At 40.7% G+C, this 23,062-nt stretch overlaps 1 protein-coding gene across 2 annotated transcripts in view; it reads right to left on the bottom strand.

Annotated features, from left to right (window-relative positions):
• The window catches only part of TMEM135 (transmembrane protein 135), a 262,755-nt gene that overhangs the window by 70,725 nt on the left and 168,968 nt on the right, over nucleotides 1–23,062 (bottom strand). For both annotated transcript variants that reach the window (XR_010085239.1, XM_063430948.1), the window contains exon 6: nucleotides 7,734–7,780. Coding sequence is in view for 1 of the 2 variants with exons in the window: in XM_063430948.1 (XP_063287018.1) it covers nucleotides 7,734–7,780 (47 nt within the window). In the remaining variant the exon portion in view is untranslated. The remainder of the gene's footprint in view (nucleotides 1–7,733; nucleotides 7,781–23,062) is intronic.

Here is a 23,062-nt window from a genome sequence, read left to right on the forward strand (position 1 = left end):
CATGAAATATGGGGGGATTTAAAATATATGGGGAGGGAATGGACGCTGAAACCCGAGGTCATTGAAGAATTTAAGTCCATGCCACCTTCTGTGCGACGTCTCCTTCTATAGATCATACAGATGAGAAAACCATAATGGTCTGTAGGGATCCTGACAACTTACGGATGCCAATTTGGTTGAAGCAACATTTTTATTTAGTTCCTGTTGTAAAAATTCCCATGTACCCTGCACTTTGTGTAAAAAATGTTTACTTATATTTGTTACAGTTCTAAGTGCTTTTTTATTTTACATGTTTTTTAAGTTTAAAAATGTAAAATGTTTATTTAATACAAAAAGTTTTAATACGTTTTTTAAATGTTTGTATTGATATTTATATGAGTGCGGGTCTGTGTATGTAGGTATGTATGTATGCATGGATTGATGTATGTATGCAAGAGTGTATTTGCATATTATATATGTACATAAACATGCAGTGTGTGTGTTTGAGCTTTAGGGTGCCTTAAAGATTTCTCGAGGGCTGCACTGTTCCTGTGGAACTCACTTCCCTCCCTCCTCCGTTAGATGCTCACCCAGTCTCCACTCGTTCAAAAAATCATTAAAAACTCACTTCTTCATAAAAGCGTATAAATTAAACTGTTAATAGCTCCCGACTGACTCTTCTTTTTCAATAGTCTAATACTATCCTTACCTTTTGTGTCATTTTACCCCACTCCCTCTAGCATGTAAGCTCATTGAGCAGGGCCCTCAACCCCTCTGTTCCTGTGCATCAAACCTTGTCTGGTTACAATTACATGTCTGTTCGTCCACCTACTGTAAATCGCTGTGGAATTTGTTGGCGCTATATAAATAATAACATCATAATAATAATGCAACTTACTGCGCCTGCCTATGATTTTAAGCTCCTAATCTAGCATAGGTCTAGGTCACAGCCTAGCGTGTCTGCCAGGTAAGATTGAGTAATATGGCCTTACTTCGAGCTAGACCTGGCTAAATATTAAATATAGCAACTTTGTTTTGCTGAATAGATTTGTTCTTTTGGAGTGGAGTCCTGTGAACTAGTTTGAGCAGGGGCCACTTCACACCACAGTCAAGTTACCCTACTCCGCCCCTCAAAAAAAAAAAATATATATATATATTTTTACGAAAACATATGCATTCAGTTAGATATTTGTTAGATAAATAGTTGTTTGCATAGAATCTAACATAGAAGAATCAGCTCACATTTAACTACAGCTGTAGACTACAGCGGTCGAATTCTCAGCCAGCCAAATTTAATAGATTAGCTTGAGCTCTTGCTAGTACTTGTCCCTAATCTACCTTAATCAGAATACAAAGAAAGAAACCACCTGTCTGCACACAACACTACCCGTTGTGTAAAACATTACACAAAAACTCTATCCTGCGCTCCAAAACTATCGTTATAGATGGAAAATGAAAGCTGTAGGAAATAAAGTGTATGTGGTCACCCTACAAGTTTTTGTTTTCAGGATCAATAGGCGAAATCAAATCTACAAAGCTTGATTGCTTTGCCAGCATCCAATGTATATCAGCCTTGTTCAAACCCATAAGTGTAATACCCAGCATTGTTGCTGATTAAGTTCCTATTGAAACTTTTTCGGGCAGCTGTAAGACAGGGCCATCCCACGACTGCCACCAGCAACCTTTTCTCCCAGGCCTGAGAACAAGGAAGCAGTTTGCATCCTTCCATTCAGCGTTCTAGAATGACAGGAGCATGATAAACAATCAGGTCACATCAATGTCCTATCATGACAAAAGGGGGCTTTTTATCTTTCTCTAGGGACGGCAATGGATTGAGGCGCCTGAAACTTTAGAGTTTAAAAGCATCTCCCATGACTGTCGTCTCACCTTGCAGGTAAAACACCTTACTGCTTCACTGGCTTTCAAGTCACATATCTGAAACTAAATCTGTACTGAAAGATAATAATGGTAGTGAAAAAAAGTGTCATTGATGTAATGATCAGTCTGCCTGGCTGCAGGCTGTACACTTTGCATCCTGCATGCCCGGAGATCTCGCATGTAAAACAAGTCCAGGGGTCATGTTTAGGTCTTAGTAAGCAAGTTTAATGAGCAAAACAACTTTCTCTAAATATATTTAAGCTGACATGTGCTAAACACATCATTTGTTTGTGCATGTGAATTCCTCTACGGGAGTTAAACAGAACCTGCAATCAGGGCTGCGTTCAATATTTTACAAATCTAAACTTCCACGCTTCTAGTTTGGAAAAATAAACAAAAGAATGGTAAAAAGATTAGTTCGGTCGTACAATGTGGCTTGGAAAAACACATGGTTAGTGAATAAATACATAGTCGTCTCACCAAATGAGCTTGTAGCATTTCTTTTTTCTTCCTAAAACCATTTGCTAAAGACAGCGATAAGTAATTTATGTGCTATTAAGGTATATGCACACATGTACACACACGTTATAACTCATGTGATGCGAATACAGAATATGTGCATGCATTATTCCACCAGTCATTACATAAACACACATTAATGTTAGCACCAACAAAGTACCCCAAGCATTATATCCTTTACCTGCACTGTGATCTTATGTATGAGAGTGCTAGAACAATGCTACATTGTCAAGTTCTCCTGGGATCTACGTGATCACAAATTAGAACGTGTTCGCAGACGGCTAGATTTTTCTGAGCCCAAGGTGATAATCCACGGGGGATTAACCACTAAAGCTCAGAAATGTAGTGAATTTTACTTCCGTCTCTAGCACAATTTTTACAGTGCCCCTTCACAATGAAACACTAGTTTAAAGGGACAGTATAAACAAAGTAACCACTACATGCCATTGCGGTGGTTATTCTGCTAGTAGGTTGCAGGAGGTCTAAATCATATTTAGCCTAAATAGCCTGGCTGGAAAGAAAATCTGAGATTTTGGAAGCCAGCATGAAAGTCATCGCAACCCACCATTTATGCAATTTAAAACATTTATAGATATTGTCACTACAGTGAGGGAAAAAAGTATTTGATCCCCTGCTGATTTTGAACGTTTGTCCACTGACAAAGAAATGATCAGTCTATAATTTTAATGGTAGGTGTATTTTAACAGTGAAAGACAGAATTAAAAAAAAAAAAATCCAGAAAAACGCAGGTCAAAAAAGATATAAATTGATTTGCATGTCAATGAGTGAAATAAGTATTTGATCCTCTATCAATCAACTAAGATTTCAGGCTCCCAGGTGTCTTTTATACAGGTAACAAGCTGAGATTAGGTGCACTCTCTTAATGGTAGTGCTCCTAATCTCAGCTCGCTATCTGTATAAAAGGCACCTGTCCACAGAAGCAATCAAGCAATCAGATTCCAAACTCTCCACCATGGCCAAGACCAAAGAGCTGTCCAAGGATGTCAGGGACAAGATTGTAGACTTACACAAGGCTGGAATGGGCTACAAGACCATCGCCAAGCAACTTGGTGAGAAGGTGACAGTTGGTGCGATTATTCGCAAATGAAAGAAACACAAAATAACTGTCAGTCCCCCACAGTCTGGTGCTCCATGCAAGATCTCACCTGGTGGAGTTTCAATGATCATGAGAATGGTGAGGAATAAGCCCAGAACTACACGGGAGGATCTTGTTAATGATCTCAAGGCAGCTGGGACCATAATCACCAAGTATACAATTGGTAACACACTACGCCGTGAAGGATTAAAATCCTGCAGCACCCGCAAGGTCCCCCTGTTTAAGAAAGCACATGTACAGGCCCGTCTGAAGTTTGCCAATGGACATCTGAATGACTCCGAGGAGAACTGGGTGAAAGTGTTCAGATGAGACCAAAATCGAGCTCTTTGGAATGCTGTCTATGACCCCAAGAACACCATCCCTACTGTCAAACATGTGGATGGGTATTCCAGCACAGCCATGGCAACAAAGGAGTGGCTCAAGAAGAAGCACATTAAGGTTATGGAGTGGCCTAGCAAGTCTCCAGACCTAAATCCCATAGAAAATCTGTGGAGGGAGCTGAAAGTTCGAATTGCCAAACGTCAGCCTCGAAACCTTAATGACTTGGAGAGGATCTGCAAAGAGGAGTTGGACAAAATTCCCCCGGAGATGTGTGCAAACCTGGTGGCCAACTACAAGAAACGTCTGACCTCGGTGATTGCCAACTTATTTCACTCATTGACATGCAAATCAATTTATAACTTTTTTGATAGGCATTTTTCATGATTTTAATTTTTGTTATTATATCCCTCACTGTTAAAATACACCTACCAGTAAAATTAAAGACTGATCATTTCTTTATCAGTGGGCAAACGTTCAAAATCAGTAGGGGATCAAATACTTTTTAACCTCACTGTATGTGCCATGCTTACTATAGTGTAGCACCTAACAACACAGCAGGCATCAACAGCAAATCAGAAGATGGTACTGTGCCACGTTCTATTACAGCTGGGAATGTCATCATGAATCATTAATAAGGAAGAAATTGCACCGCCAGCAAGGGTTAAAACGCGGTGCCAGCTTTCCTTTTGCGCAGCGATGTCGGGATCATGGTTACAATGTGCCAGAATGTTGTCAGGCAAAACAAATAAACGAGTAAGTGATTTGTTTCTGTTTCAGACTTTGCAGAGATGGAATTGATGTCGTTTTCCCAAACCCTTTGTGTGCCAAGGAAGGTTAAATCTCTTGCAGAGAGGGCAGCACCAGGAGGTGGTACGATCCTATGAAATGCATCCCAAAGCACTTGCAGCCTTGGCTAAGCATTGCATTAGGTAACTTTCAAATACTTCAGCGGCAATGATGTGTAACATTGACCTTGGCTGTCAAGAAACAACGCAGATAATTGGAGGCCCCTTCCAGAAACAAATGGGAAACAAAATATCTCCACAAAGAGCTTATAGGTTCATCAGTGCAGTATGTGAATGATCCAGGGGGACAATCGCAGAGGTTTTGTTTTACTTTTGTGAAGGGGGGTGGGGGAGATGATAGCTTTATGAATAATGGGGAATAATTAAATAGGTGTCCAAATTTGAGCACAAAAGAAATTTGATAACAACTGTGTACGCCAAGAGAGCAATGTTCTCGTCTACAACAACTCGTTCCAACTGCTCAGAAAGGGTGCATTACTACGAGAGCAAGGCTAACAAGTAACTGGCAATACAGGAGCCAACAGGCTTAGAATTACATTCTATTATAAAGCTTTTTATCCACCTAGCAAAAGTAGCGGCTATTTGTCAAATATTTATATATGCTTCCATTTTTGCATATTTATATAAAAATAATAAACGGTACCTTAGCAGATAAATCAATGTTCTATCTTTCCATCTGGTTAGAAACCACGAGTTGGGCTCTAAAATGCACTGAATGCCCAGTGGCCTCAAAATAATAGTCGAGGGTACAAACAACATCCAGATATAGCACCTGCTACATCGCACAGATCTTTAGTGCGTGCAGGGAATACACAAACCAAAGGCTTTTCATTGAGAAGTCTCTGTGCTAGAGTCGCAATTGCACACATGCAAGCGATCGCATATTTCCAATGCCTATAAATATGCTGTAGTACAGCTCACTGAAAAGGGTGAAAGGCGTGCTAGCACAGTACAACTGCTACTCCATTATGCCTGGAAGTGGAAGAAAACTGTCTGATTGACAACCAGGGATGTCTCTGCCCCTTATATTTTATTTCTATTGGAATTAGCACTTTTCCCACCTGTTGAGAAAATGACAGACTCCAGAAACAACGCAATGGTGCAAGCACATTGTATAGTGGAAAGGAGTCTTAAAAGCGGAATATTCTTGCTATTAATACAAAAAAAAGGAGGCCTCATTACAATTTATGTTGGATTGGAGAGAAAAAAGAGCCTCCATTAATTGACAAAACACCCTCTCAATTAACCCTAATTAACCCATGAATAAATAACTGGGTACCTGCTGATAACCAAGTATACTAAGAAGAAAAGTGGATTTTTCTGTGTGAACTTGGAATCCAGATGAGATTCCTTTTTGGGTGAGCAACCCACCTATCCAGAAAAGGTGCCCCTTTGAAGGTGACCACGGGAAAGCATAAGATTGAGGAGAGTCTCTGGAAACAGTAAGTATTGTAGTTAGTATTTATGTCTCCCATATTTAAACTAGTGATTGGGGTGCCAAAAGATTCACAATGCCCCAACAGTCTCCCCATGCCCACTATATACCATGCCCTTTCTGCCCTCCTGGAGGCTGCTCTGGTGCAAGCGTGCAGTTTTATTAATCCAAGTCAATAAAACTGACCCACACATGGAAATCAACAAAGTTATCTCATCATGTGTGCTGCATTCAAAAATACTGTCATCAAATGCGACACAAGTGCATTTCAGATTTTTTTTCAGAACAGTCACATTGAAAGCACAGCTGTACTGCAGAATGCTTCTAGCGAGGTAATTTTGGCCAAACAATCCAAGTTTACTTTGAATTTAGTGAATAAAGTCTTAAAGGAGAAAGTCCATAAACTGGAGATTGAAGTGACACAGCCACTGTTGAGCTGCTGTTTTTTTTTTTTTTTTCTAATAAAGATACAATGTATGAACATATATGGCTTATATATTGTGCTGGAATATATCTGTCACAATAACTAAATAGAGATATATACATAGGACAAAGTAGGGAGTGTACTTGCCCTATGTTCCGTCCTTTGGTAGAATAAAATAAATCATGGAAAAGGCAGTTTTAACTAGTTTCCACTTGCCTTACCACTACTGATGCCTAATGGGAAAAAAGACATCTTCTTGCAATATACGGGATAGATGCCTATAGCATCTCATGGCAAATGCATCTATGGAGGATCTCACGGTTTTGTGGCATCTTCCACAGACACAAATTTCGTTCTGTCACAGATGAGCAAGAGTATAAAGATGACACAGTTCCTGCTAATTTCAACTACAATGAGCTAAAGAAAAGAAGATGGCAGTACTTGGGAAGGTGAACATCAGATAATTATGTAACCCTTTTTCCATTTCCCCCTCAGCCAGGACCAGAAAGCAAGTGAGTCATCTTGAGGGTCTCTCCAAAAAATCAAAAAAACAGAAAAGTCTACTATTTTACAATTAAAGGCTCACTATAGTGTCTGGAAAACAAACTTGTTTTCCTGACACTATATTATCCTTAGAACCCCCCTACCCTCAGGGTATAACTACCTTGGCGCTGAACGGGTTAAAACCCTTTCAGCTACTTACCTTAATCCAGCGCCGGGCTCCTTCGGCGCTGGTGACCTCTCTTCCCCTGCCGACGTCAGCTCCTGCGTTGAGCAGAATGCGCATGGACGGCAAGAGCCGTGCGTGCATTCAAACAGTCCCTATGGACGTTCTGCACGCTGGATGCAATTTTCATATCGAGTGTCGCAGAAGGGCATCTAGCGGCTGTCAAGAAGACAGCCACTAGAGGTTGGATTAACCCTGCAATGTAAACAAAGCAGTTTCTCTGAAACTGCTATGTTTACATGTGAAGGGTTAAAACCTGGGGGACCTGGCACCCAGACCACTTCATTGAGCTGAAGTGGTCTGGGTGACTATAGTGTCCCTATAATGCAGGACACACTGATATTGGGGTACTGTGACGTAAAAGTGACAGGTTCGCTTTAAAGATTGTTTGTGCAAATCCAATAAAGTGTTTACAAGCTGTTTTAGGAATGTATATTTTGATGCTGCTAATCAATCTTTTCTAACGAAGCATGTGAATTTAACGACAAATAGATTTCTAGCAAAACGATATGAAGGATTGCACCTACCTGAAGTAGAACATGAAGAGCGCTGTTGTCATACAAAACAAAAGGACCTACAAGAAACAATAAATAAAACAAATCAATAAAAAAGCACAGCGTGTTTAACTGTTAGTCCGATGTAATCTGTTCCTCATTTTGACGTCAGAGTAAACACAAACACACACAAGTCTACACATAAATAATGGCAATGATCAACTACTATAATTACTGAACTTTAAACAATTTTAGAATGAAATAACATTGCATGCAAAGCTGCATGTTACAGGGGAACTCCAAAACGCACATTTCTAGGACGCATTATTAAAGATATTCGCAAAATATTAACACGTCAATAAACTGCAGCTTGTATTATGTCATATACAACAACCAACAATTGCGAAATTTGTGTCAAATAAAAACGGGTGAGTGGTCTATTTGTGATTGGCAAAACAATTAACTTTGTAGAAGTTGTTTTTTGTTTAGTTTTTTACAATTTTTGTTGGAACTTTTTGCTTTCTGGAGCATGACATTGTTGCAACTTGCACTTGTTCAAACAAGTGCTACTTTCTTAAATGTTTTTTTATTAACCTCAGATACTTATTAAAATCAGACATTGTAATTATAAATTGTATCTTTATTGTCCCTTCTGCATTCCCCCAATAATCTATAACACTGTCCTGTTGCCCAAAGAAAGCTTATTAGATAGGGATCCAAAAATACTAGCTACACTGAGCCACGGTGTCCGGCAACTTTAAACAAATGCATACAGTGTTACTCAATAAGGTGAGAATCCAAAGGAAATTTCACATTTAAGGCAAAAGCAGTCAGAATGGAAACAATATCTAAATCAGCTATTCTTTCATAATGACTACTATGAGCTAAAATCTGAAATTAATTTTGGATTCTCACTTTAGTAAGTAAACCAGGCAGTATGCTATTGTGCTTTATTTTAATTAGGAGTTTAAGAAAAGAGTAAGAGACTGAGGATGATAGACAATCACCTTCAATCTCGGGTTCAGCCCCCAGTTTCAGCGACATGTGTTACAGAAACACAAAGACCCATCTGATCAGTAACCACTAACAGGATCTGCTGGACCAAGTGGGGCTGGCATCAAACACAATCACAGGAACATCAATCTGAGTTTGAAAAACTATGTAACTTAACCTCACAGTTGCAAAATGGGCCCCAGGTCTGGAGCACAAGCTTAACCTCACATTTTTAACAAATCGTCCAAACACCATGCCAAACAAGAACTGCAATCTGTAAAAGCAAGAGTGGACACCTGTAACCTAACCTCAAAAACTAAAAAGTCAAGGATATTAGGCGCAGTGATGAATACCGACTATGTAATTATGAGAAATATTTCACAGTGCACCGGAATGTATACAAGTCAAAATTCTGATCCAATCAATTCAATGAGCAGAGTGGTAGTTATACTCCATTGCCACAAAACAACGAAGCATTTTCTTTTCTTGCTGGTTCCTGTACCATCATATAAAGCAGGCGTCCCCGACCCAGTCCTCAAGCGGAAGGAAGGAAGGAAATGAAGAAAAGAAAGGTAGGAAGGAAGGAAGAAAAAAAACACTTTAGACACAACAGGGTAATCCCTTATTCCTGAACTGTTATAGTGGACTTGAGGACTGGGTTGGGAACCCCCGATCTAGAGCAAAAGTTTATATGAGCTACAGAACTTCTAATAGCTTATATAAGCTTAAAGCAGATAACTAAACAACAAGTCATAACACATCTTTGCAATGAGGAGAACTGAGGCTGGGCACTGAGATCTGATAGCTTGCTCTCTAACTCTTGCAGGATCATTTATTGGCCTATCTGCTTCCTGGAGTGGGCAGAACTCCAGGTTAACAATATAATTGCTAAGCTTTTGCACAAAAGCAAGGACTTTGACAGGGAGTAGGCTAAAAGCAAAAGCCTGCTGTGTTATTAGACAGATTTTTTGGGCTGGTTCCTACAGATGGGTTTACATCTGTGAAACCTAAGGCTAGGGTAATAATTGTGAAACAAGTGGCTCAATCTGCCCATTGTGTTCTAGAGCAGTGGTTTCCAAACCAGTCCTCATGGCCCACCAGCCATCCAGGATTTATGCATTTTCTTTTTTTTATTCCAACGGAGATACTGACAAAACCTGGACTGTTGGTGGGCCATGAGGACTGAGTTGAGAACCACTGTTCTAGAGAGCACGTGTCCATCCTAACTCTGAAAGGGTCAAAAGCCAATTCAGCGCCAAATAGGTGGGAGCAACAAATTGTTCAATTCTCTGTATTTGAGGTCCACTACCCGAACTGTCCTGTAAAAATAGCTGTGAAACACTAGACTAAAATATATCCGTGATATACCGACTCAGAAATGCTTTGCTCACTGTGGGCACTTCACAGTTTAACCTCGCTAACCACAGCTTAATAACATTGCCTGGGCTTTTCTACAGATGAAAGTAACGAACAAAGTAAAAAAAAAGAAGATAAATCTGTACTGTGTGGGTTTATTAAAGCAAAGCTGGAGTGAAGAGCAAGTTAAGTGCCATGTGCATTGCTAGGATAAGATCACAAGCATGTCCTGAAAGGGATATGCTGAAATCATAAAGGTTAGGAGGCCAAAAGGAACAGAGGTGCCAGGGATATCCTTTTATCTGCAAGCCATGTGAAATTCTAGATATGGCAGGGGGCAATCTCAGTAACTGTGAAGGCTTGCCGCTATGATTGATGGCTTTGGGCTCAAGGAAATGACTATAGAAGCACAGCTCAAAGAAAGACAGTAGGGGAAGGAGCATGTAGCAAGACCTCATTTAGCTTCTTTGACTTGCAATGTTAGTTTCACTGATCCTTTAACCCCTTCATTACCAAGCTATTTAAATGCAAACAACCACCAAAATCTGATGTTTTTTTTATTATTATTGTGCTCTGTAAACAGTTGTGTAAATGTATTTTTCATATCAATATGAATCGATATGCAGTTATTTATTAACAAAAATCACTATATTTGTTCATAATGTTCAACAATATAGGAACAGAGCTGCAGGATAAAGGAATTCAAGACCATAATACAATATTTAGTTACTTTACTTGTAAATGATGAAGAGGGTGCAAAATATGACATAGGAGCATTTGGAAGCTGGACACATATCACTGCCAGCCATGTATACAAGCTATTGGGCATGAAGAGGTTAATATTCCAATAATGGATATGCTTTTGAGCATTACTGTGGCCCAGTGCATCACCAGTGCTGGGTCCTGCATGCAAGACTTGAATGCCGTGTTCCATCAAATGGATTAAAATCGGGCCTTATGTCCAAATGATATTTTGTATTTTAATAATGTGCGGAAAGGGGCACAAAGAAGGGAGATGCTAGCGTGTTTGTGTTCCTCAGAGCAAATGCACTTTAAAAAAATAAATACATTTTTAAAAGGCAGTTGCAGTGATGGATTTTTTATATTTTTTTGTTCAATTCACATAGTATGAATTTCACAACAATTAAATGCATTAAGTGCAATTCCAAAAGTTAGGACAAGCAATTAACTGGGTACAACAAAAGAGGCTTCAGACCTACAGTGAAGTGAGTTTTGTATGTTATGTGATGGCCGAGTGTGGGATGGGATAGATAGCGACATCCTAGTCTGGATTAATGAAGTGGCTGTCCTGTGAGGCTGTCTCCTCCCGCATACTCAGATCCAGTAAATGTTTGAATTCTAAAAGCAAAATTGACAGTGGAGTGGGAGGGGGGGGGGGGGATTGCTAAGTGTATCTCTGCTGGTGGGGTTGAACACCTGAGTAGTGAAGCCTTCTTTACACAGTCTATTATTATTATTATTGGTAATTATATAGCGCCAGCTTATTCCGCAGCGCTTTACAATAAGAGGGGAATTTACCAAATAAGACAATAACAAAATGTAACAGGAACAATACAAGTCTTCTCAAACAAGTCTATGTACTGCATAAACAGGCAGGGGGTGCCCTTTATCCGGTCTATCTATGTTAGAGCGGTGGATGGCCTGTGTGTGGGTATGTTCAAATAAATGCTCCTTGACGTAGAACTAATCTATAACGGAACATTGGAAAGTAGAAGTAAAAGTACAAGGCAGAATAGGTAAAACAATATATGGTAAAACAAAACAAAGTCCCCTGCTCTGTTTCAGGTGGTGGCCGTTGCACCTGCATCCTGTGTGGCCGTCTCGGGGAAAAAGTGGTCGCTCCAGCCGGGTCCCAACCGTGGGCCGTGGAAGATGTCGCTCTGGACACCTTCAGTACAAGAGAGTCCCGTGGGAGCCCCAGTGCCTCCAGAAGTGCCGTTGCTCCGGTCAGATGTGCTGAGAGTCCTCCTGGAGAACCGCTAATGTGTGGTTTAGCCAACATCTGTATTGCAGGTCACGTTTTCTAAGGAGGGTCGTGAATGGCCGCAGAGAGTGCTTCCAGGCCATCGTGCTCCCCGAGAGGTCATTATAAAATGTAAATGCCTGAAATTCAAATGTGTACGACGGGGTGGCAGCAGGGCCCATAGTAGGCATCTCAGCATGTCCAGGAGCTCTGCCTTCGGCACTTCTTCCGAGATGCCCCAAATCTTGATGTTTGATTTGCACCTTGTATCCTCCAGGAACGCTAGTCGCCAGTCTTGCACCCTCTTGCTGTCTTCTGAGCTCAAGGATCTCCTGCTGCATGGAGGTCAGGCTCCAGGAGTGCTCACCCAAAGTATTTTCCACCGTCACCAGTCTGACTGTCAGGCTCTTAAGGTCGGATCTCAGGGAAGCCATGTATACCAGGCGTGTCTTCAATACTGCCGTTGTCATGGGTGAGGAGTCTGGGGCTGGTGGCCCCGGTGCTGGTCTGGCAGGTAGGGTCAGTTCTTCCCCCCATTAACAGGTCATCTGAAAAATCAGAATAGGTCTTCAGGTAGTCGGCCATCTTGGGTCTAGTGGTTCCCTGAGCCTGCCCCAGGAGGTCTCCGATATTAAGGCCCATGAGGGGTTTATCCGGCTTTTGTTTTTTAGTCTTCTGACCCATCGTGCCTCCTTCACCTTGTGCCTGTGCTTTTTATTGCCCCAATTGGGGTATAGTGCCCGGAATAACGGTTAAGATAGCTGATTATGCATGGAGCGTTGCTTGAGTGCGACCAGTTAGCTCTGCTGCGAATCTCCAACCCCCCACCCCCCCACAATGGATTTGATAATGGGTAAAAAAAAAAATGTGTTGACTGATTAAAAGGTGCTAGAGATATCCATAAATGATTACCTATAAAACACAATTCATGTTTTTGTATCCTCACATATATTATACATATGTACACGCAGAACACCTATTGAGAGTACAATGAACAACCAAGTGGCCACTTCCTGAATTGTTAGGGCTATTTACAGCTATTGGCAAAGTGAGCAAAAGTAAAATTTCACCATCATAGAGCAATTGAAACATTTAAATTGTATGGGCAACCAGCTGGCATTAATCTTTAATGGGTCTCTGTCATTGAAAGAGTAGTGTATGTCTTGTGGAACCATTAGATATATATTAAGTTAAATGTTTGCAATGAAAAACACTTGTAACTTAAAAAGAACACCAACAGCACTCAACACCGCCTAGAATAAGAACCAGTGACAACTTCAGCATTCCTAACTGGTTAGAAGAAAACAAAGAAATTCAACAAAACTAAATATAGTTACATAGCTGAAAAGAGACTTGCGTCCATCGAGTTCAGCCTTCCTAAATCTGTTTTTTGCTGTTGATCCAACAGAAGGCAAAAAACCCAGTCTGAAGCACTTCCAATTTTGCAACAAACTAGGAAAAAAATTCCTTCTTGACCCCAGAATGGCAGTCAGATTTATCCTTGGATCAAGCAGTTATTACCCTACATTGAAAGATTATATCCTTGAATATTCTGTTTTGCAAGTATGCATCTAGTAGCTGTTTGAACATCTGTATGGACTCTGATAAAACCACTTCTTCAGGCAGAGAATTCCACATCCTTATTGTTCTTAAAGAAAAAAAAAAAAACTTTTCTGTGCCTTAAACGATATATAATATATAATATAATCCCAGAGTGTATCAAAAACACACAGGAACAGCTGCATTAGAGATACAGCACAACACATACAAGCTCATTGAAGAGACTATCAATAAGGTAAGTGTTGGTTAGCTACATGGGGTCTGTTTGCCACATGGAGTTCTAGATCACTGATTGCTGGACCAATTGATTGCTAGTCCCATTAGGGCTAAAAACAGTAATCTGAAAACTTTCCCATAGATGTCAAATGGAAATTCAATTACCGTACTATATTTGTATCTTTTATAAAGGATTTAAGCCTACAGTCTGAAACATAAAAATAAAGAAAGAAAAAGAAAAGCAGAAAAAGGTTTTGGAATGTCTGGCATAGCGTACACAGCTCACATTCATCAAATACTGAAAAATCAATAACAATGTTAAACACGAACGAAATGCAAGTGATAACAGCTCCAGATATGCAATTCAACTGAGACGCCAAATTAAAATGGAAAAATCCGAGAACTTTAATTAAAGAAAGATGGCAGGCGTTCGAGTCTTGCAAGAAAACATTGGGGAGTGGGAATAGAATCTGATCATGTTCCCATAACATCACACACAATCTCCTGGAACATTTCCTAGGAATATGAGCTGGGGTATGGGACCCTATGGAATTTGACAGCCCATCTTAATATATGAAGCTAGCTTAATTATAGTGTAATATCTCAGTATGGGGCACACTGCGGCATTGGACGTGATTTCTTACCGTTAGTACAAAGAGCAGAAATACAGGCTTTGGGTATAAGAAATACTCTTTGGGTATAATTATTAGGTATTTGACTTTATAAAATGTGAATATCAACATTGCAAGCATCATTCTCATTTTACCATGATCATTCTCTCTGATCCACGGGATATCCTTGATCTTAGTAAGAGATATAAGAGAGAAGGATTTACGAGATGCTATTAATATTTGTACCCTCTCAAGAAACCTTTGCTTTGGGAACTGGCTCTGTCCCAGCCTAGTGACTCCGAGCAATGGTTTATGGACCTAATGGCATTCTCATCCAGATCTATTGATTATAATTATAAACAGATGCTTTAGTAAATGTGGCTAAAGGATAATTATCTGCCAGGGAATTCTATTTCCTATAATTGGAATGATGGAGGTTTAGATAGCTTGGGAAAAAATATCACCCTCTTAAAGACGGAAAAAAAATGTTCGTCAAAGGACAGGTGCCATGATACTCTATAAATGTAGAGAGACCTGGGGGCGGAGCCAACAGAGCAACTGAGAGGACGCATTTCTCAGAGCTCCGTCTCTGACCTTCACAAAAACAGAGATATATGGTGGAAATCGGGCCCAAAACCACCCCACAAACAACCCAAGCACGGGCTGAAAGACCATGGGCAGGAAATCTAAGAAGGCAAAAGCCAAAAAAGCCCCCACGGGAGGGACATTGGCAAGATGCTTGGGCTCTCGCAACAGGCCGCATGGCCCAAAATGGCGCAGCAAGACGACCTCTCCTCCTACTCTTCAGAGGATTTCGCCACCAACATCCTGGAAGGAGCATCCTACAGGCACCCACCGGACAGTAGACAGGTACCCCCAAAGACTGGGGACCCGGTCACAGCCGACCAACTCAAGGCAATGCTGGCGGAACTCCCCAAAGATTTGGCGGCAGACATGGCCTACTATAGAAAAGCCATTGAAGGGGCCACGACAAAAATCACACAGTTAGAGGCCAGCTCAAGCACCCATGACACAAGGCTTCATGCAATCGAACAGAAAGTTACAGACCTGGTCTAATGGCAAACCGCTACCAATGACAGGCTAGATACCATAGAGGACCAAAGAAGACGCTACAACTTAAAGTTGAGGGGGATACCAGAGTCGGTAGGCTTATCCCACTACATCAGGCGCCTCCTCGAAGTCCTGCTCCCACTGAAGCGGGTGAAAACTATGAAAATTGATGGCATGTTCAGGTTGCCGAAATCACCCCGAGCACCGACAGCGGACCTCATACTGAGGTTCCAAACACTAGCTGACATGAACTCGCTCATGACCGCACTGCGGGGAAAAACACCCCTACTGTTTGAGGGGGCATCACTGACAGCATTCCCAGATTTGACCAGGAACACAATAGCCTGGCGAAAAGCCCTGCAACCCCTTCTACACCATCTTCGGGCCAGAGAAATCCCATACAGATGGGGCACCCCTCGAGCCTTATCATTCACTCTCAACGGGACTACATATAAGGCGCAAGACAAACAGGAGCTTGAAACTCAGCTGCAAGCAACAGGCATCCTACAAGTGGCACCGGCGTCCAGACAGAGCATAGCCCAAGTGAACCCAGACAACATACGGGACTTTACCCCACGGAACTCCTCCAGAACCTCCCCAGGCGGATCGCCCACTTGAGGAACCACCGACAAGCCAACTTAAAGTGACTCTCCCCTGTTTCCCATTCCACCACCCACACAGATGGAACGTCTCATAAAGCCAGAGACTCAAGCTCAGCAGAATCACCAACCCTTTTTTTTTTTTTTTTTTTTTAACATGCTTACACAATGATGAATTGCTTTTCCTAACGAGACCCACTTAGTGTAATCAACACTGCTACCCCCATATAACCCGTAATACCTAGTGGCTGACACAACTAGACTGCATACATGCGCCAAACGCCACAAACATATCACATGTACCCACATAGGGTGGCAGATGCATCCCAAGCAAAGATACCACTAAACCACACTACACCACGATGCGCTCCCCACCCCACCCCCCCGCCGACACACTGCGGACCACTTAGAAAACGACTATATTGAACAAAGGCAAGGAGGGTAGCCCTCCAGGGCAGACACATAGGTAGCAGCACCACACTCACTTCACCCCCACACAGGGCACTACCGTTACCACTACAACGTTTTTTTTTCTATAGAATTAACTTTATCTTATAAAAATGTGCATAGATGTGAAAGCCATAGCTGTTGTAAATGTATGTTAAAACCATGAACATGAGCTGTGGCCAAGTTTACAACGATGTTAACTATATGCACGCAAAAATAAAGAATTAAAAAAAAAAAAAATGTAGAGAGACCTGACTTTGCTTATGAGAGCAAGCAGAGAAGCTAGGAGTTTTGAAGGTCACATGAAGGGCGCAATAGGTGTACCCCATATGTGCAGAGGCACATTTTATTGGATAACTGATCTGTCCTTCCTGATACAAACTTCCACCTTCTCGTCTGTTTTGGTTGTTATAGAAGTGGTCTGTGTGCAGAGGTCATTTAGTTTTAACCCTGCAATCTAACACACAGACTTAATTCTACAAACTAAAACACCTTCCTGACTGCCACTAGAAGCGCTTCCCCTATGAGAATCGAGTCAGACATAGTTCTCAATTAAATGCTGCTCCTAGAACGCATTTGATTGATGTAGTGCGGCGATTTGCTGCTCATGTGCACTAGCCTCTTGATGATCTCAGACAGAGAAGTGGGGCAGCAGCGGTTAGACCAGAGAAAAGGCAAGTAAAACTCACCTTTTAAACATTCCTAGGGAAGGGAAGACGACAGGCAACAAAAGGAATACATGACAAATAGCAGGTCTGCTCAACCACTCCCCCCTTCCACCCCCCCCCCCCCCCCCCCCGCCACTCCTAGCCATAAATTCATTTATCCCCTTAAGGACCAAACTTCTGGAATAAAAGGGATTCATGACATGTGTCCTTAAGGGGTTAAATAACTGTGTCTCTCTACTCCTTAGGGCCAGTATAACATCCCCCTCTGCAAGAAGCCCCATTTAGTTTTACTCGGCTCTCTTCCCTCCCACCCTGGTTCCCTGTACCTATATAGCATGCTTTTCCAGCTGCTTGGAACCACAGCCAATCACCTTCTTATTACTTTCACATGTTATCAGCTGCTGGAGTTTTGCCATTAACTCTCTATGTCATCTCATACAAATCCCTGTGCTACCTCTTGTCTCATCTCCCCAGTTTTACCTTTAGATTGCAAGCTCACGCGCAGGGCCCGCTACCTGTTGTATCAGTCTTTTCTTATTGTATTGTATTTTTCCCAATTGTACAGCGCTGCGGAATATGTTGGCGTTTTATAAATACCAGTAATAAATAAATAAATAATCCACACGCTATTGTGGTCTTTTAATTATCTAACTGTAAAGAGCATCAGAACAGATATTTTATCACTGATAAAAAAATAAGTAATTTTGTGCATCATTTTTTGGGTTTGTTTTGCATAAAACCTAGCTGGCAGTTTAATAAACTGCTACTAACCAGCTAAGTAACTAATCACACTTTAGTTTGTTATAGGAATAAAAGCATATGTCCATGAAAGTATACAAACATATTTTCTATAGATGTACAAGCTAATGAAATGTGCTGAGCAGATTTACCAAGGACCAGATGACCCACAGTATGTAGATCCACAGGGAGGGTAACAGTGCTATTGTCCTAGTCTTCCAGAGTCAATGTTTTCAAGTGGGTTCAGACAAGTAACAGGCAACCAGTCATAACTCCTAAGTATCTAAGCAGGACAGTCCTTATTTTGGGGTCCAGTTCTACATCTCTATTTCGGTATCTGTGGTCCCACAAGCACGCACATCATAAGGCAGTGCTTGAGCTGTGCAAAACCCACGCAGAGCTTTCAGCCTAGACATTACTGCTTCAACAGCATTCTGAATCTGGGTTAGTTTATTGAATAACACAGTTGCAGGAGGGGATGCGAGGTGGGTTACCAAGGTGCGGGGAGGGAAAGCCATTAACTGTTTAATTGATATGCTTTCCTAAAGACGTTTTTAACAATCTTTTGAAGGAACGAAGACTGGGGGGGGGAGGGGTCTAATGGTGCAAAGAAGGGAGTTCCACCAGACTAGCGCAGCCCTAGAGAAGTCCTGAAAGCGGGTGTCAGAAGTGCAAACAGAATTCTCAGGGACTGCTCAACCAACACAACGAAAAGTTATAATAATCTGATATTTTAAAGAAATAAAATCATATATTTCTGTGAGTGTAGTGTTTGAACTTTTAGGTGCGTGAATGCTGTAAGCAATAGGTGCATTGTTTGGGTAGTGTTTAAATCACGCGGACAGGGAGTGGATACAACACTTCTACAGTTCATTCCATAGTTACTATTAGAACAGACATTGTATTGTTGAAATGAATTGGTAGAGGCATGCTTGTGTGCATTGTATGGAACAGTAGATTATAGCAGGAGACAATCTCGCACAAGTTTGACTTCCACTGATATCACTGTAGGTTTCATAGTGCACCTAGTAACTTGATATATATAGATGTGCAAGCTGCGTGTATTTAGCCAATAAAAGTTAATAAAAAAATTGCTGCAAATTATAGAGGGGGCACTAAGGAGCTGGGCATGACGCACATTCCCTTCTCTTCTGCAAAAAGAGCTATGTGGCAATATTTAAAAGAAAGAAGACACATTTCAGTGTCCCTTACAGTAGGCAGCTGCCTAGAGAAAATCTGCGTCAGCCTTTCTGTGCGTCCGTTCAAATAACGTTTACGTTTAAGAGCTACAAAGTGTCTGAAATCTGGTCTATTTAGAATAATTTATCACTAGTCATAGGCTGCAAGTTAAGAGACCTTCGCTTATGTCATCCCGTAAACACGCCAAGATTAAATCCAGTTATTTGTCTCCTTGACATGTTTTATAAGGAGGAATAAAACAATTTGTCAGGTAATCATTGGGCATTGGGCCCACTGCTACCACACCTTCACTTAGACAGCTGTAGGCCTCTCTTATGCAGCGTTGCCAAGAAACTTAAGCAAACCATAGGCAGATAGGATGAAAAGAGAGATTAGTGCACAATATTGAACAAGGGATTATCAGGATTCATGTTAAGGGACTGGAGTTTTATCCAGAAGAACTGACTGGAAATGGCATGTGTTATATACAATCATACTAAGACGAATCACACCTGTCAACAAAAGAGGCATATTTTCCGGTTCAGTTATGTTACCAAAACATGCGTTTAAGACATGATTAAAGGATCATTATAAGATGTACCAAACAGTTGTTCTATGACACATTTCAACAGATACCCATTTAAAAGAATTTAGGCTTCTTAAACACACAGACAATATTTCAAACTAAATAATGAATTATCTGAGGAATGCATGAATATCATCCAGATGCAAATGAATAGTTTGAAGCTGATACTTGTGATATAGCTCAAGTAGCAAACGTGTAGCCTATTGCAGTAAGTCTTATACAATGTGCAGACTGATCACCTACAGCGGCTTTCACACGATTCGGAAGCAGTGGGGCAAAGGCACTGTGTCTTGTGTGCCCTACCGGCTAGGTTGATGCCCAGTCAGGTTGTAATCTTCCGCACTGCTCACTTTTAGGGGTTAAACTGTACTTGACCTGTTTAACCCCTAAAAGTGAGCACCATAACGACTTAATTTCAATTAAATTGTTATGGTGCCCAGAGTGTTCCTTTAAGGCACACATCTATCCTACAGTCTCAGTCCTTAAGTGGTCTTTTCCCACTCGTTAAACAGGTAAGTGTAATGTAAAAGGTACCTTCCAGACTATTACTGGGTTATATTTATTTCAGAGGGTGCTCTATATCTCTATTAAGGGAATACGCTGATGTGTAACGTGAGAATCCCTTTTAATCAGTTATTTATTTTACCTTTATATATGGTGCCTAATTGTCTGTCGGGCCAGACATGGAGTAACAGTTTAATCTAAGCATTGTTATTGCTATGTATAGATACTATTATGATCAGATTAAAACTGGTTTCTGTCCTGTTAAGAGTCCCTTAATTTCCTTTTCCCTTTAAATGCCTCTCACCTCGTTATGCATAATGATTTCCTAACCTATAAACCTACTGGGACATTCATGGCCTCTAGCTAGATATAAGCACTCTTGCTAGTCACAAAACACAATTAATGATTTCTGATCTGTTTGAGCAGCCAGACAACTGACCAACCAAACTCGATCATGTCACATAACACCGGTTCTCCACTCCCTGCACTGACTTCCAGTAAAAAAGGTGAACATTTTGCTGACCTTCAAAGCCTTAAACAATCAAGGCCCACAGTACCTGACAGAACTTCTGACATCATATATTCCATCTCGCTCATTTCGGTCATCCAACGAATCCCTCCTGTCAGAGCCCAGAATAAAGACAAACTCAGGTTCCTGGGCATTCAGCCACACTGCCCCGGCATTCTGGAACTATTTACCGTGCACAATCAGAGAGGCACCATACTTACAGACTTTTAAATTTAAAAAAAAGCTAGATACCCACCTATTTTATCAGGCATTCAGTAATTTCGTCTGACTATCAGAAACTCTGATTTAAAAGCACTATAAACATTGCAAATTATTATTAAATTATTATTATGTATTGAGGTATTAATGGATCATTTTGCTAAACTTCACAAACGTCCAGCTAAGAGGAATGGATGCCCTAGAGAACGGCTATGAAGCATATGTATATTTGTGCTCCCCCAGTGCAGACTGGGGAGATCTCTGCCTATCACTGGTGTTTGGTAATAGGGTAGACTGAGATTCTGTTTAGATTGCTTGTGTCTTATGTATCAATAAAAAAAAGATTTTAGCATATTTGGAGTGAGGACATCTTCCATTTTCATTTCATGCAATAAGTATAGCACTCCACTTGTCTCAGTAACACAAATAGTTAAAGTGGATTTAACTTCAACAAAACGAAAAAAAACATTGTAAATAACAAAAATGACAAAATATTTAGTTTATTTTGTCATTTTGGAGAAAAAGAGGAACAAATACAGGTTTCCTGGGATATTTCCCAAACACGTCTGAATCAAAGCAAAGGTCAGCCTGGCCATGTTTAAATACCAGCGTTCGTCTCCGGTGTAGATCAGGATGAACCAGACCCTCACAGCAGGAGTAGCCAATACACTCGCTCCATGCAGGGCAGATGATTACACACGAGGTGAAGTCACACTGTCCCGTATAATCCCTCACAATGACTGGGTCCTCGGAAACTGAAAAGCCTGACCCCTCTGTCTCTATATAAGGTTGGATTAGTCATGCCCTCCCAATAAAACAGGCTAATTGGGACAAAAGGGACAACTCTAACATGGAGTTTGATAACTCACTTGCAGGGAACCACATAAAAGGACTTGTTATTAGGTTGATTAATGCCACTGAGGTGAGGAATGTCCCTTTTCCACTAATAAAAATAAATGAATAAAAAAATAAAAAATACTCTACAAACGGAACATATAAACTAGTCTTTTGTAACCACAAGAAGCCACATTTCTCTGTATTTCCAAACCAGAGACTGAAGGCATAAATGTGAAAAAATTAAATGCCGTTGCAGAGACTTAGAAGTACCCAAACAATATAATTTACAAGTGTGTGAAGTGCCAGTAAGTCAAAGAGAATTCATAGTTTAGGCCACAAATGGCCGTATTGGGACAATTTCTCCAAGACAGCTACTTTGTTTGGTTTTCATATTTTGGCTAATAAATAATTGCCCTCACTAACAATTTTCATTTTAGCAAATAACCATAAACGTCAAACGGTTTAATGTATCTGTGGACTAGGGAAGCCTGGCAAATAGAATTTAAATAAAGATAAATAATCACCATATTAAGATAAAAATGGAATCAATGTAGTGAATGATTCTTTGCTCTGTTGATATTCTGCTACGGTTTGGGCTATCAAACATACCAAATGAAAAAAAAAAAGAAAAAACTAGAGATTAGAATGACAAAGAGATCGACTGATATCCCCCCAAAACGTTATTGTTCCAAAATTATATTGTGCAATAACGCAAATAAAAAAATAAAACCATATATAGCATTCTACACTAACATATAAACACTGAATACATTAGCTTTAACTTTGATACACTAGACCAGGAAACCCAACATTGGCCTTATATTGTTCTTTAAGGACATTTCCCATAATTCTGAGTCACAGATTCACTTTAATTAGACTAATAGTGCACCAATAGCTTGAAGGCTAATGTTGGGCAAATGTATCATAGAAGGTTTGTATGAATAATGTATCACCGGGAGAAGCTAGGTTAGTACATAGCTTTGGTCTGACCACATAAGCCCTGGGTAAGATGGTCACCTTGGAGATGACTAATATTCCACTGCCCTCATGGTCATGTTAATTTCTAGAATTCCCCCACACAAAAAGTACAAACGCACCCTGCCTTTCAGTTCAACTTAGTAGTTGTTCTACTTGGCACGGTTAAAATGTCCTCTCACAAGATTTTCTTTTCTTTTGTGGCTAATTGTTGTAAAAGAAAGCCGATAATAAAGACACGCTTAATACTTTGCCCTGCCTGTAGTTACTCATGTTTCAAACAAGTTTTTTTCATTATTACAATTAGAGAT

This window comes from Pelobates fuscus, chromosome 1, assembly GCF_036172605.1.
Source record: "Pelobates fuscus isolate aPelFus1 chromosome 1, aPelFus1.pri, whole genome shotgun sequence".
Classification (NCBI taxonomy): Eukaryota; Metazoa; Chordata; class Amphibia; order Anura; family Pelobatidae; genus Pelobates; species Pelobates fuscus.